Genomic DNA, 13227 nt, shown 5'->3' on the forward strand with positions numbered 1-13227 from the left:
TTGTATTCCAGACTTCTGGTGAAAGAGGGTCGAAGTGTGGAGCGGCAAATTGTTTGGACCTTTTTTTTTTTATTGCTTTTGGGCTTTATATGTGGAAGTGTTGATCAATTTATTATATTTTTGAGGCAACATGGCCGGTTGAGAACTAGATTTTGAGGTGATAATGTAAGTATGGATGATCAATGTGCCTAATTTGGATAGTTTTGATTTAATTTTCAGGAAGTTGTAAAAGTCTATGGGGGTCATTCTGACCCCGGCGGTCTGAGACCGCCGGGGCCAGGGTCGGCGGGAGCACTGGCGACAGACCGGCGGTGCCCCGCAGGGCATTCTGACCGCGGCGGTTCGGCCGCGGTCAGATGCGGGAAACCGGCGGTCTCCCACCGGTTTCCCGCCGCCCTGCAGAATCCCCCATGGCGGCGGAGCGCGCTCCGCCGCCATGGGGATTCTGACACCCCCTACCGCCATCCTGTTCCTGGCGGGTCTCCCGCCAGGAACAGGATGGCGGTAGGGGGTGCCGCGGGGCCCCTGCAGTGCCCATGCCTATGGCATGGGCACTGCAGGGGCCCCCGTAAGAGGGCCCCACAAAGTATTTCAGTGTCTGCCATGCAGACACTGAAATACGCGACGGGTGCAAACTGCACCCGTCGCACATACCCACTCCGCCGGCTCCATTCGGAGCCGGCTTCCTCGTGGGGAGGGGTTTCCCGCTGGGCTGGCGGGCGGCCTCCTGGCGGTCGCCCGCCAGCCCAGCGGGAAAGCCTGAATGGCCTCCGCGGTCTTTCGACCGCGGAGCGGCCATTTGGCGGTTCCCGCGGGGCGGGCGGCTGCTGCCGCCCTCCCTAGTCGGAATCACACCCTATATCCCTTAAGTGGAACTCTACTCGGAGTTCCGCAAAAGATAATGGGGTGGAATCAACATTATATACGTCTTTGATAAGGCCTGTTCCCTAGCCTGTCCATTTTGGTCCCAAATTGGTGACTATTTCAGCTTTACTTTTTGGGTTGTTCCAAAGCGAAGTATATTTGAATTTGGATATGGTGTTAGAAATGCATTCATCATGCAATCTTAATGCTTTGATTGCAATCGGAAAAAAAGTTTAGAATGAGGGACCGGGCATTGTGTCATGGTAAGGGAGGAAGAAATTTGATAAAGGAGCGCATAGTGAGAGTTCATTATCTAGCCATCTAGGATGGGTAAATGAGTCATCAAGTAACTAGTGTGTACTCCATGCAGCCAGGAAGGCAGGTTTGGCAATGTACAACCATCTTGGGTCAAGTCTAGTTGAAGAGTTTTATAGGCAATTTCAACTCTTTTGGCATTCCATAAATAGGAGAAGTTAATTTGACTGCAGAAGAAGAACAGTGAGCGCTGAATAGGAAACATGGATGTAATGAAATTTATAAGGGATGTAACTATCATTTTTATAGTTTCTCTTCTGCTGCATCATGATATATGCTTAGGGGTTCAAGAGGACAGGAGATCCTTGACCATCACTATTGCTGTAGATTTGTTGTGTTTGTTTGATTCAGGCAGGACACTGCTGAACCAGATCCCCAGGTATTTAATAAATAAATACAGGGTTGCCATTTAAGTCAGGTATCTTCAAAGTGTGCTGGCAAACAATGAGAGTTAAGAGGGAAGACCTATGTCTTATCTTTGTTTAAAGTGTATCCAGAAACTAGAAAATTGCTGCATGAATTTGATAATCACCAGTATGGCAATAGTTATGTCTTCAGAGAAGATAAATATATTGTTGACATATGCTTCCCTTTTATTTGGTGTTTACTGAATTTGCAACTCTTTATCTCTGGAGGGTTGTTTAGGTGTTGTAATAAAGCTTTGATGGACAGTAGGAATAGTAACAGGGAAAGGGGGCAGCCTTGTCTTGTAGCCTGATATACATTGAAGGGTGTAGATAGGCTCCATTCATTCTAATCCTTGCTATAGGATAGGAGTAGAAAACCATGGTAATTTTTATAAACAACATTACTGAATTGTGTTTTGAGAGGATAGATTCTAAGAAGGGCCACATGAGCTTATCAAATGCTTTCTCTTCATCTATGGTGACCACAGCAGCTACATGCGAAAATAAGCATGCTTTCTCTGTAATGAGGCACAGCATATATATATTATCACTAGCTTTTCTGCCCTTGATGAACCCTGTTTGTGAATTATGTATTAATTTGGGCAGACTTGTTGATGTCTCTTAGCCAGAATTTTTGCATCGATTTTTTCTTCCATATTTAGTAGAGAGACCTTTCTAAAATGTTTAGGCTCAGAGTGATCCATGCCATCTTTGAGGGATCACCACTATTATAGTTTCTGCTGTGGTTCTGGAGACCTTACCCTGTCTCACAAAGTGGTTGAGGTTTTCTTTCAGGGGCTTAATGATGGGATTTGAAAATCTTTTATAGATTATTATAGGGAAGCCATCTGGGTCTGGAGCTCTGCCGATTCGGATAGATTTAATGTCCTTGAGAATTTCTTTAGTTTCTGAAGAATTATTTAATTTTTCTGTTTCAGGCTCACCTATGGTTTTCAGTGACAATAAGGTCAGGAAATCATCACAATTATTTTTGGCTAAACCTACCTTTTGTTGTTAGAGCGAGCTATAAAAAAGTTAAAAAATGTCCAACATATCTTCTATTTTGCATTTATGTGATACATATGGAGGTTTGATGTGATGTATTACATTTTTCTTTTTCTTTTTTTTTTTTTAAGGTGCAGGAGCTTTTTGGCTATTTCTACATGTACCCACAAATACGCTCTTTATTAATAATTGTGTTGTATTTTAATTATTCAATGTCATGCAGTAATTGAGAGTTTCTATAATGTCTGAATGACCTTTCCTTCGGTTTGATAGACGTGGAGAGCTGTTTAAGAAATTCTTTGATGGCTTTATTTTTCCTGGGCATGCATTTCATAATTTGACCCCTTACAGTGCATTTAAATGCGCCCCACAGAGTTACTGGGAAGGAAAATTATTTTTAATTTTCAGTGAAAATATAAATGAGTCTTTTTCTAATTCTTGTACATTTGATCATCTAGAATTTCAGAGTTCATCCACCTGATCAAGTTCTTTGGTTTGGCAGGAGAGTCAAAAATGATGATAGAAATCGTGGTGTGGTCTGATATATTTATAGATTGGATTGATGAGTCTGTGATAGCCTGTAAGCGGTCAGAGTAGCAATATGTAATCAATGAAGGAGAATCTCAAATGTGTTGGGGAGAAAATAAATAAAATCACTGCCCCTAGGGTTAAGTATTATTCAAACCTCTGAGAGACCATATGTTTTATGAGGTTTAATATTTGTGTTTTTAGTGGTGTATATTTAAATGAGGATTGACGGTCTAGGAATGGATCCACTGGGAGATTAAGTTCAGCAGCAAAGATTGTGTGAGAGTCGGCAGATATTGTTTCATGGTTAAAGCATGCCAGAAATTGTGGGTCATCACTGTTGGTATAGAGATCCATTTCTCCATATTTGAGCCTGGTAAGCAACAACCTTCGCTCTTCATTGTTTTCTGCTAAGATAATCAATAGACCTGATCTTTTCGATAATAGTGTGATTACCCTGTTCTTTTTACAACAAGCATCAGAGCATGGAATATCCTCCACTCATTCTTTCCTAAAGGATAGTGCATCCCTGTAACCAATCTTGGTTTCATGTAGAAAGACAAAATCACCTTTCAGGCCAACCCTTTGGTGAGGAGCAATATTATTTAACAGACCGCATTAGAACTGTTTATAAATTGCAGATGGCCGCTTGGTATAATAGGCCACTTAGATGAAAAGTAACACTGAATATGTGAGCATTAAGGGTAAGTTATCCCTCTGAATTAAGAACAAAAGTAAATAGAAACAAGAAAACATTAGAAACATTGGAGCACAGTAACTAGAAATGGGAAGAAAATCTGGCCTTCAATGGTCAGCCTAGGAGAGAACAGAAGAAGTCCTGAAGTACCTTGTAACCCCACTTCTTTCCAACCGGGGAAGATAAAGTATATAAAGGGAGACTGTGTAGGACAAGGCCAAACGACTAAAGCACCCAGTGAGACCACTGCCCTGGAGTACAAACAGATGAGTTGGTGCATAGTGGGAGAGTAAGGCTTATGAGTCACCCAAAAGTGACATTGAGAGATTTAAATATAAACCATACATTACATTTGGTTGAAGAACAGTTGGACATTGCAAAAACTAATTGAACTTTTGGGAACACATGGGTTAGCTAGTCTGCATCAAGGATTGTATAAAGCACACGGGCATAATTACTTCACCTCTATGTTGTGAAATATGTAGAAAGGTTCCCTAGCTCAAACTCATTATCTTAAATCTAAGTTTAACAGCTAGTTGTCATATTTCTCAACATGGTTTCAAATATCCAAACCTCAGCCGGGCACCTTGGTTGGTAAAGAGTCAGCTTCTATATTGGATACAGATTTATTATTCAATGAAGTAGCAAGATTGGTCTGGCCTTTAAAGATAATTTTAAATTACGAGGTACCGCAGAAGAGTGTTGAATGGCCACCTTCGAGAGTCTATGCCTAAGGGCGAAAAAGTCCTTCCTTTTTGATAATTGTGTCCCTGGCGAAATCATGGGATATTGAGATTTTGTGGCTTTGCCACATTATACATTTGACTTTCGTCATATTGGCCAGAATAGCTTCAGTGTGAAAAGGTTTAAAGATCACTAGGCCATACACTGATTCATTTTGAGGTTCGTATGTGGGAACCCTGTGTGCCCTTTCAAATGCAAAATCCTTGGTAAATCTAATTTGCAGCATGTCTAGGATACATAAGACTAAAAAGTCAATCAATGGCAAAACCACCCGTCAAGTACCTTCTGATGGGCTGAAGATTCTTAGGTTGCTTCTTCTGTTGGGATCTCCTAATTTGGTCATCTTACATTTGAGTCCAATCAGAGAGTTCGTCACAACTTGGATTTGTTTTGATTGTGTGTTCTTGTAGTAGTCTTCTGTGCCAGTCCTGGCCTCCACAGTCAAATTCTTATAGTCAGATCCTTTAAGTCTTTATGAATACCCGCTATTTCCACTTGGAGTACATGAGTGTTTGTTTTTGTGCTTTGGGCTCTTTTGTGGACTGTTGTGAGCTTCTTCAGAATAGCCTCAAGCATAGAAGAGGAGTCATGTTTGTTCTTTAATGGGGATTAAGGTATAGGAGGTTCCTGTTTTGAGTATTTGAATTTTGCCTCAGTTTCTTTATCTTTGGAATCTGGCATAACGATAGATAACCGCAACATGGTAGGATAGTGCTCTCTTTAAGATAGAGTTCCAGAGGTTAGAGGAGCACATTCAGAGTAACCCTGTTATGGAACCAGTTGACATATGTACTAAGTAAGGGGGTATTCTGGGAAGATGATTAAATATTGCTGCTGCTTATTCAGAGTGGATTATGGATCTCTCAGATCAATCGTGGTGCTCCGCCGGGATATGACAACGTCTGACAGTGTAGGTGGTGGTGCACAAAAGGAGCAAATTAGGTGCTGTAAGCAGAAGTGAGGGACAGAGAAGCACTACATTAGTACATGTAACGAGCACTGCCAGTAAAAATCAAAACACTGGTATGTACTTTCTGTGTTGTAAGTGGGATTTGAGTTCTGAAATGGTGATCCTCACTCCTCTACGGGTTGGAAGCGTTCCTTGTGTAGAATGGAGACATAGGAATCATTGTATAGTGCTGCACAGTCATAGACGAGTGCAGTAGTGAAGCTCAAAGGTATCCAGCTGATTAGGCCCCTTTGGATGCACTACTGTGAATGCTGGAAGCTGCGTACGAGGCTCCTGAAGCAGGTGCTGCCATCTTGGAATCCGTTCGTCTCTAGCCACAGGAAAGTTGCATAGTGCTCTATTTTGTTTCAGCTCTTGGACTGTCTGACAGCGGGATACAGGATCCCGAGCGCCACTCATACTCTCAGTTTTTGACATCTCCAGCTCCGTGACGTTGGAGAAACTCTGGATCTCAAGGATGAGTCGCCATCTTGGCTGCAATCCAGGGCATGCCTTGTCCATTTTCCTCAATGTAACCTCCGGGTGCAGGACTTGCGTTCTCCTATTCTCCTAGGACTTCTGTTCCATAATGCAACATGATTGCTATTCTTTAAAAACACTCAAAACCCAGAATTTCTGTTCACTACAAACCTTTTTAACGAGTGCTGGTGTCTTTTTGGAAAATAATGATTTGACAAACAGATGCAATTTTGAAACTCAATAATACAATCTCGACAGTTGATTCTTATTGTTTATTTGTAGAAGACCTCTAGTGACCACTTGGCCAGCAAGCACCCGGGACAATTTTTAAATAGTAAATATGTGGTATTTTCTTGGGGATTTCATACATGATACCTTATGAAGTACGCGCACACGCATACTCATGCACGCACTCACAAAAGCTATTTTGTCCCCTCACCTACCATGTACTCTTTGCCCTCTCTTTGGCAAAATAATGTCAACTGGACCAATAAAAGCGTTATTCAAATTTCACAAGAGGCAGTTAGATTTGGGTTAATTTGTTTTTCTTTTGTTAAAGTGAAAAAAAATCTCAACTTGCATTGAATTCTCACCAAAAACCCACAGCAGAAAACACACCATAGTGCGTTAATTAGGATGAGCTAAGGTCATGCGCATCATGCTGTTCATTTTTTCCCGAACTTCTTAACTGAACTATTTATGGTCTTTTGAGGCACTCTCTCTTAAGACGTGATTTTGCAGATACTGCTGTGTAATCTACCTCAGAAATGCACATATTGCATAACACTACTAAAATTATTAAAATGACTTTTTGTTTTTTAGGGCACCAAGCATGAAGAGATTGAAAATGAAGATGACGAATCTGGTTTAATTCAGCCTGCTCAAGTATTTGCACCAAAAAGTCTGGTATTGGTGTCAAGATTGGATTATCCTGAAATTTTTCGGGTAAAGTGCCTAAAATTGCCTACCTCACATGTCCTTATGCTTAAAATGATGATATTTTATTTCACATGTACCTGTGCTTAAACTGGGCATACCGTAAAAGAGAAACAAATGTGTTCTAAATGAGACCAAGAAGAAAATAACGAATGTTGCGACATCGCAGAAAAAAATTAGGAAGTAATTACTTTTGCCCAGCTTGAATATACTCCTATTTTTGTCCCAGAGTTATGAAACGTTGAGCCAGTTTCTGCTATTCAAACCGGTGTCTTACAGGTTACAGAGATCTCTTTAAGGGGGTGCATTACTCCACTAAGCTATTCTGTACCTTGGAAAGAGCCCCCAAGTTGAGACAGGCACTTCAAAGACTTGAACCAGACACTCAGTAGCATACAGAGGAGGTGACAGCACTGGAACACAAGGCAGTATTCCTAAGTGAATTGTACTCCTTTCCTGGATCTTACAAATAACGAAAATCCAAGATAAGGTGGGCAGTTGGAAGAAGAAACAGTGATCAACATGACTAAGTTAGCTATATGATGATTATTCTGCTCTTAGAGCAAAAAAGGATTGCCATTTCTCTTTAAATTCCACCTGCACGCTTTTTAAACTATTGGCAGAGACCTAAAATAATGTTGGTCAAAAATATAAAAATATAAATCCTAATTATGTTACTATATTTCTTTGTTAATGGTCTGCATTTTATTTAACAAAATGATTCAGATATCTCAAGTGACTTTAGACACATCTTGTTCTTTCTCATGAAGTTTACCCTGTAACCTTCCTCCTTGGAACTAGTCTACCCACTCTTGAGTTAAAGAATTACACGAAAACCCATTTTATAGGGAGTTCACCAAGCTTGACCTGGTAAATGGTTTAGGTTTCTTTTGAACTGACTGGCAAGCTTGCATCCTTAAGGCACACCAGTATACATAATGCCATTGGCTTCTAGTTGATTTTTGGTATTGTTTAATAGTAGCACTTTCATATCATGTGCACTATGTGGAGGTGTCCCTAGGTTGATGTCCACAGGGTTATCAATTTAGAGCCTGATTTAGATCTTGAACGGTGACTGATATCCTGTCTGCCAAAATATAAATCTCATAGGCTGTAATGGTTTTGGTAGACAGGATAGCCATCACCATTGTGACGGAATGACTCGCTCTGCCAAGATCTAAATCAGGCCCTTCGTCTGTTCTTGAAGATGTCTCTGAATCCTGATGCTGCATCCAGTTTCTACAGATTGTGTTAAAAGGCCCCGAGGTTGAGCAGATTGTTTGGAGCCCAACCCACTTGTAGTACTGTGTTATTTAAAATTCTGCTATCTGTAGTACAAGAAGAGGAGGTCTGACGAGGGAAGAATGCATAACTAGTAACACTTGTTCTAATCTTTCATACCCTTGTCACTTGCCCTCACGCATAATATTTTCGCTACTGAGCGTGAGCTTTATGTGGTGGGAGGTTTAGGAAACTTAGAGCCACATGTACAAAGCATTTTTCTAATCACAAACGGGCCAATTTGCAGAATCTGCCCATTTGCGATTAGAAAAATGCTTTTTCGAATGTACAAAGCCCAATTTGCAATTTGGTACCTTGTTACTGGAATGCAATTTAGGTTTTTGGATTAGGTATTAGGAAGGGACGTGTTCAGGGCATCCCTTCCTAATACCGAATTTGAAAGGTATGTACCAATGTTTTGCAACCAAATGTGGTCACAAAGCATTCGCAGATTACTACTAATTTCAAATAGGAGTAAGCCATTCACAAAGGGGAAGGGGACCCCTTCGCCTTTGTGAATGGGGGCACCAAAAAATTTTCGGAGCAGGTACTGGTCCCACTAACCACTGCCTACTCTGAAAAAATGAAAATGAAACTTTTCTTTTTTGAATGTAGTTGGTTTTCCTTCAAGGAAAACAGGGTGCATTTTTTTTTTAAAATAACAACTTTGTTTAAAAACAGTCACGGACATGGTGGTCTGCTGACCCCAGCAGGCCCCCATCCCTGTGAGTGTTGGCCATTCCAAATTGGGTCACAAATTGTGCCCTGCCTCATGAATATTAATGAGGCAAGTCCCTTGCGACCCATTTGGGAATCGCTAACAGTGTCTGAGACACTGTTGTACATCAGGTTTTGCGAGTCGCAAAGACTTGCAATTTGCAAGTCGCAAAACCTGACATTTGTACATGTGGCCGAAGTTCATTGCTACTGTCTTGCTGGTAGTGCATGGTTTGTTTATCAATGGCAGTGCTTGCTTATGCAGTCTTTTTGTAATCTTTCTCAAATGATTCAGCCATTTTCATTCTCTATAAGTAAAGCTAGAATGGGATTTGCTGGCTGAACAAATTACTAATTCTTTCATTCAAATGTATTGGTACATTAATGCACGCATCCTCAACAGACGGTACATGGTCTAGCGGTGTGCAAAGTTGTGTTACACTGCCCAGATTTTAAGTTGCCACATTTCTGAATTTTGCCGTTCACTAAGTTTCTAGTTTGTTTGCTTTTACTCATGCAAAGTTTATCTGCACTTTGAGATATGATCTTCACCGCATTGCAGTATAATTTTCCTTTAATCAAATTTGGGCCCTTGGACTTTGTTGATGCTTGTTTTGTTTTGTCATGGTTTTCTACAGCTTTATTGTTGGGGGAGCCGCTCCCCCTTGCAAATGTAAAAATAAAAAAATGCCTACAAGAATAAAAAAAAATTGTTCTAAAAAATCACATATTGCCGGAGTAGTCCCAGGTACTGAAGGGAACTCCTTTTTTGTGTGCATATGAGTGTTGTGAAAAAGCACATTGCTATCTCTCACAGTGAATTTAGCCTATGGCTTTTGTGGCTGAGCCCTTGCCCCATGCTGTTTGCTTTACTGAGTGGAAGAAAAATGTGAATGACACAACAGCAGACCAATGGATGAAGAGTGCCGGCTGAAAGCCCTATGAGTATAATATCATATACAATTTTCCTGAAATGAGAAGGTCTTGGCTAAAGTCAGAGCTAAAGTATGCCGAACTTTACCCTGCAAGTTAATGTTTTCTGGTATAAGTTGCTGCAAAACTCGCAATGTTCATGCAAATGTAGGAAAAACATAAAATTACAAATCTAGGAAGTTGCAAAGTTTCCACAAAGAAATTTGCGAAGGCTGCACAAAAATATTTTTGCAAATTGGCTCAGAAAATGTGCATAATCATTGCTGTCCTTCGCTTCGAAATATGTGTATGCAATCTCAGCCTTTTTCATGATGAAAGGTAACTCACCCGTTTAAAAAAACGATTGCAAACTAGTTGTTTTTGGCAGATGTCTACAATGCATTTGAACTAATAAGCTGGCTAAAAAGCATTATTAAATAGATTTGGTCCCAAGTATGGACGGACTTAATGCTATATTTTAGTAGATCACCTTTAAATCCAGCGCATTAGTACCTGATAGGTTAGATTAATAAAAAGCCTTTGGTATGGTCGTCTGCGGTTACATTGGCCCCAGTCTTTTGTGGCTTGTTTTCCAAGTCTCTGTTTGTAGAGTTTTTAGTTCGCAAAGAGACATTTGTTTTAAGAGTAGGGTTTTATGATACTACATGTGTTGGACTCTAGTTTGTTTACAATTGAGGAAAGTGGGACCGCAAAAATCTATTATACTAAAGCAGGTGAACTTATTGTTTGTTCCATCAGGCAGTACATGTATTAAGAGGGATTTGAAACCTCTGGCACCTCTTTATAATATTTGATGTCCTAAACGTGCCTTTTTATTTTGCAACCTACACAGGGTTCGTGTACTAAACCAGTATTTCATCCTTAAGATTCCTCCATAGTCTGTTCAAGGTGCAATGTGTGTACTAAGAATTGCATTATCACTTTAAGCGGAGTGTTTTTGGAAACACTGAAAGCAAATGCTAACAGTGAGTGCAGTCATTTCGGTCGAGAGTTACTGCAAATTAATTAGAAGTGGCTTTAATGTTACTGTAGGAGCGTTACCTCAGTACTGAACAGCCAGTGGATCCAAGGGCGATATATAACAAATTCTAAGGACGTAGCCTCATGTAAGAGTATCGAAGTAGGCGTGAGTGTGTGAGCTTATCACCCACATGCTACTGACTGCTGCAGTGATGATCTCAGTTAGTTGCCCGCCGCCGCCTGTCAGTAATATGGAGTGGAATAACAAAGACCTGCCTCGGAGACCCATGTAATAGCCAATATCAGGGCTACGTTCCTGTGCAAAAGTTTCCAACCTCCTCCACCTCTAATCCCTCTCCTCTTACTATAATTCTCCATTGCCAAATATATGAGCCTGTAGGGGTGATTATGTCGAATTAGTCACAAAATATATGCACGTTCTAGCAATGGTGAGGCAACTTTGTCAAGACTTCCTCAGCCCTAGCGAAGGTCCTGTTTGTTAGTGATGGCCATTACTCTGTTCATGGCCCTCATCTAAGGATCATGATTAATAATAGTGACTTGTAAGTAACAACATTGAGTGTCTTTGCGAGGCGTATTACCACAGCCGCAGCATTCAAGAGTTTTCACAACTAAGGATCTTACCCAAGTGAATGTTGTTATGTGAACTGTGTTTTATGAACCGAGACTCAGAGAAAAGATTTGATGATGATAAGGTTATATAATTATTACTCTCCCAATTTGCGAGGTGCTTTATAATGTTTTTTTGTGTTTCTTTTAGGCCTGTCTTGGTTTAATCTACACAGTGTACGTTGACAGTCTCAATGTGTCACTGGAGAATATCATTGCAAATCTCTTCACGTGCCTTGTTTCAGCCGCTGGGGGGTCTCAGGTAAATGGAGAAAAGAAAAGCTATTTTTTTCGAGTTTATTTAATTTATGAACGAAGCAACAAAAGCATTCTTTGAATAGTTTGATAGGAAAAGAGCAGAGTTAAGTAGATTGCCGTCCTGGTGACCTGCAGTGTAAAACCAGTCCGATTCCATTCCACGTTGAGGTCAGCAGGTTAATTCTGGTACTGCCATTGTTCTTTTCAGGCACAGTCACAAATCAAGTTGTGTTTGAAACGTGAACTCAGTTTTAAATTGTTTGTTACCTGTAATTTTGTGTTTTGTCCTCTCCACGTTCTCATGAACAATAAATCTAATTTGAAGCAAACCATAGCAGAGTCCTATCGGATGTATGAAGGTATCACAGCATTTATGACGACCCTGGAACCACGAGGAAAGTCTCTACAGCACATGTTTTTACGACTATGCTTTTACCGCAGACGCCTTTACCACGAAATTTTAAGTATTGTTTAATTTTAACATATATGTATATACAATATCCGAAACCCGTTACATCCTGCTGTTCTTGTCGTATTTTAAAGATATACTGGGACATAGATGCGGTTGGCCCATTGACGAAGGTACACTGCCAAGTAGATATATATGTGTGTTTAATACTTTTATACTTATAAAATATTTACATTTTCGTTGTAAAAACATGCGTGGTAAAGGCATACTTGTGATAAAAATTTAACAGCTAAGTGTAAATCTATCTATCTATCTATCTATCTATCTATCTATCTATCTATCTATATATATCACCCTGTTAACCCACATCCCCTAAAACCTAAATATACTCTTGCCATCCCAAAACCCATACTCACCCTAAAATACCCTTGCCCCTCAAAAATCCATCCTAAACCATAACAATACCCCTGCCTCTCAAAAACCCATACCCGTCCTAAAAATGCCCTTGCCATCTCAAAACCATACCCACCCTAAATCTTAAATTTACCCTTGCCAACAAAAACCCTATACCCACCCTAAACCTATTGTTGCCACCCAAAAACCCATACCCTCCCTAAACCCAAAAATGACCCTTGCCACCCGAAAACCCATACCCACCTTAAACCCTAAAAATACACTTGCCACCCAGAAAACATACAACCCTAAACCCTAAAATTACCCTTGCTACCCAAAAACCCATACCCACCGTAAACCCTAAAAATACCCTTGCCACCCAAAAACCCATACCCACCCTACACCCTAAAATTACCCCTGCCATCCAAAAGCATATACCCACCCTAAACCCTTAAAAATACCCTTGCCATCCCAAAACTCATACCCACCCTAAAATGACCCTTGTCACCCTAAACCCATTCAAACCCTAATATTACCCTTTCCACACAAAAATACATACCCACCCTAAGCCCTAAAAATACCCTTGCCATCCCAGAACCCATACCCACCCTAAAAACTAAAATTACTATTACCACCCAAAAACTTGTACCGACCCTTAACCCTAAAATTTATATATGAATGACTCAGTGTTTCATTAATATATATATATATTTGTATATAA

The 13227-nt window shown here is 40.4% G+C and overlaps 1 protein-coding gene across 4 annotated transcripts in view; it reads left to right on the top strand.

Moving 5' to 3' along the window:
- The window catches only part of SBF2 (SET binding factor 2), a 1701375-nt gene that overhangs the window by 555466 nt on the left and 1132682 nt on the right, over positions 1 to 13227 (top strand). For all 4 annotated transcript variants that reach the window (XM_069223624.1, XM_069223621.1, XM_069223622.1 and 1 more), the window contains exons 4-5: positions 6812 to 6934; positions 11598 to 11708. In XM_069223624.1, coding sequence (XP_069079725.1) covers positions 6812 to 6934; positions 11598 to 11708 — 234 coding nt within the window. The remainder of the gene's footprint in view (positions 1 to 6811; positions 6935 to 11597; positions 11709 to 13227) is intronic.

The sequence above is a fragment of the Pleurodeles waltl genome, chromosome 3_1 (assembly GCF_031143425.1).
Source record: "Pleurodeles waltl isolate 20211129_DDA chromosome 3_1, aPleWal1.hap1.20221129, whole genome shotgun sequence".
In the NCBI taxonomy this organism is placed as follows: domain Eukaryota; kingdom Metazoa; phylum Chordata; class Amphibia; order Caudata; family Salamandridae; genus Pleurodeles; species Pleurodeles waltl.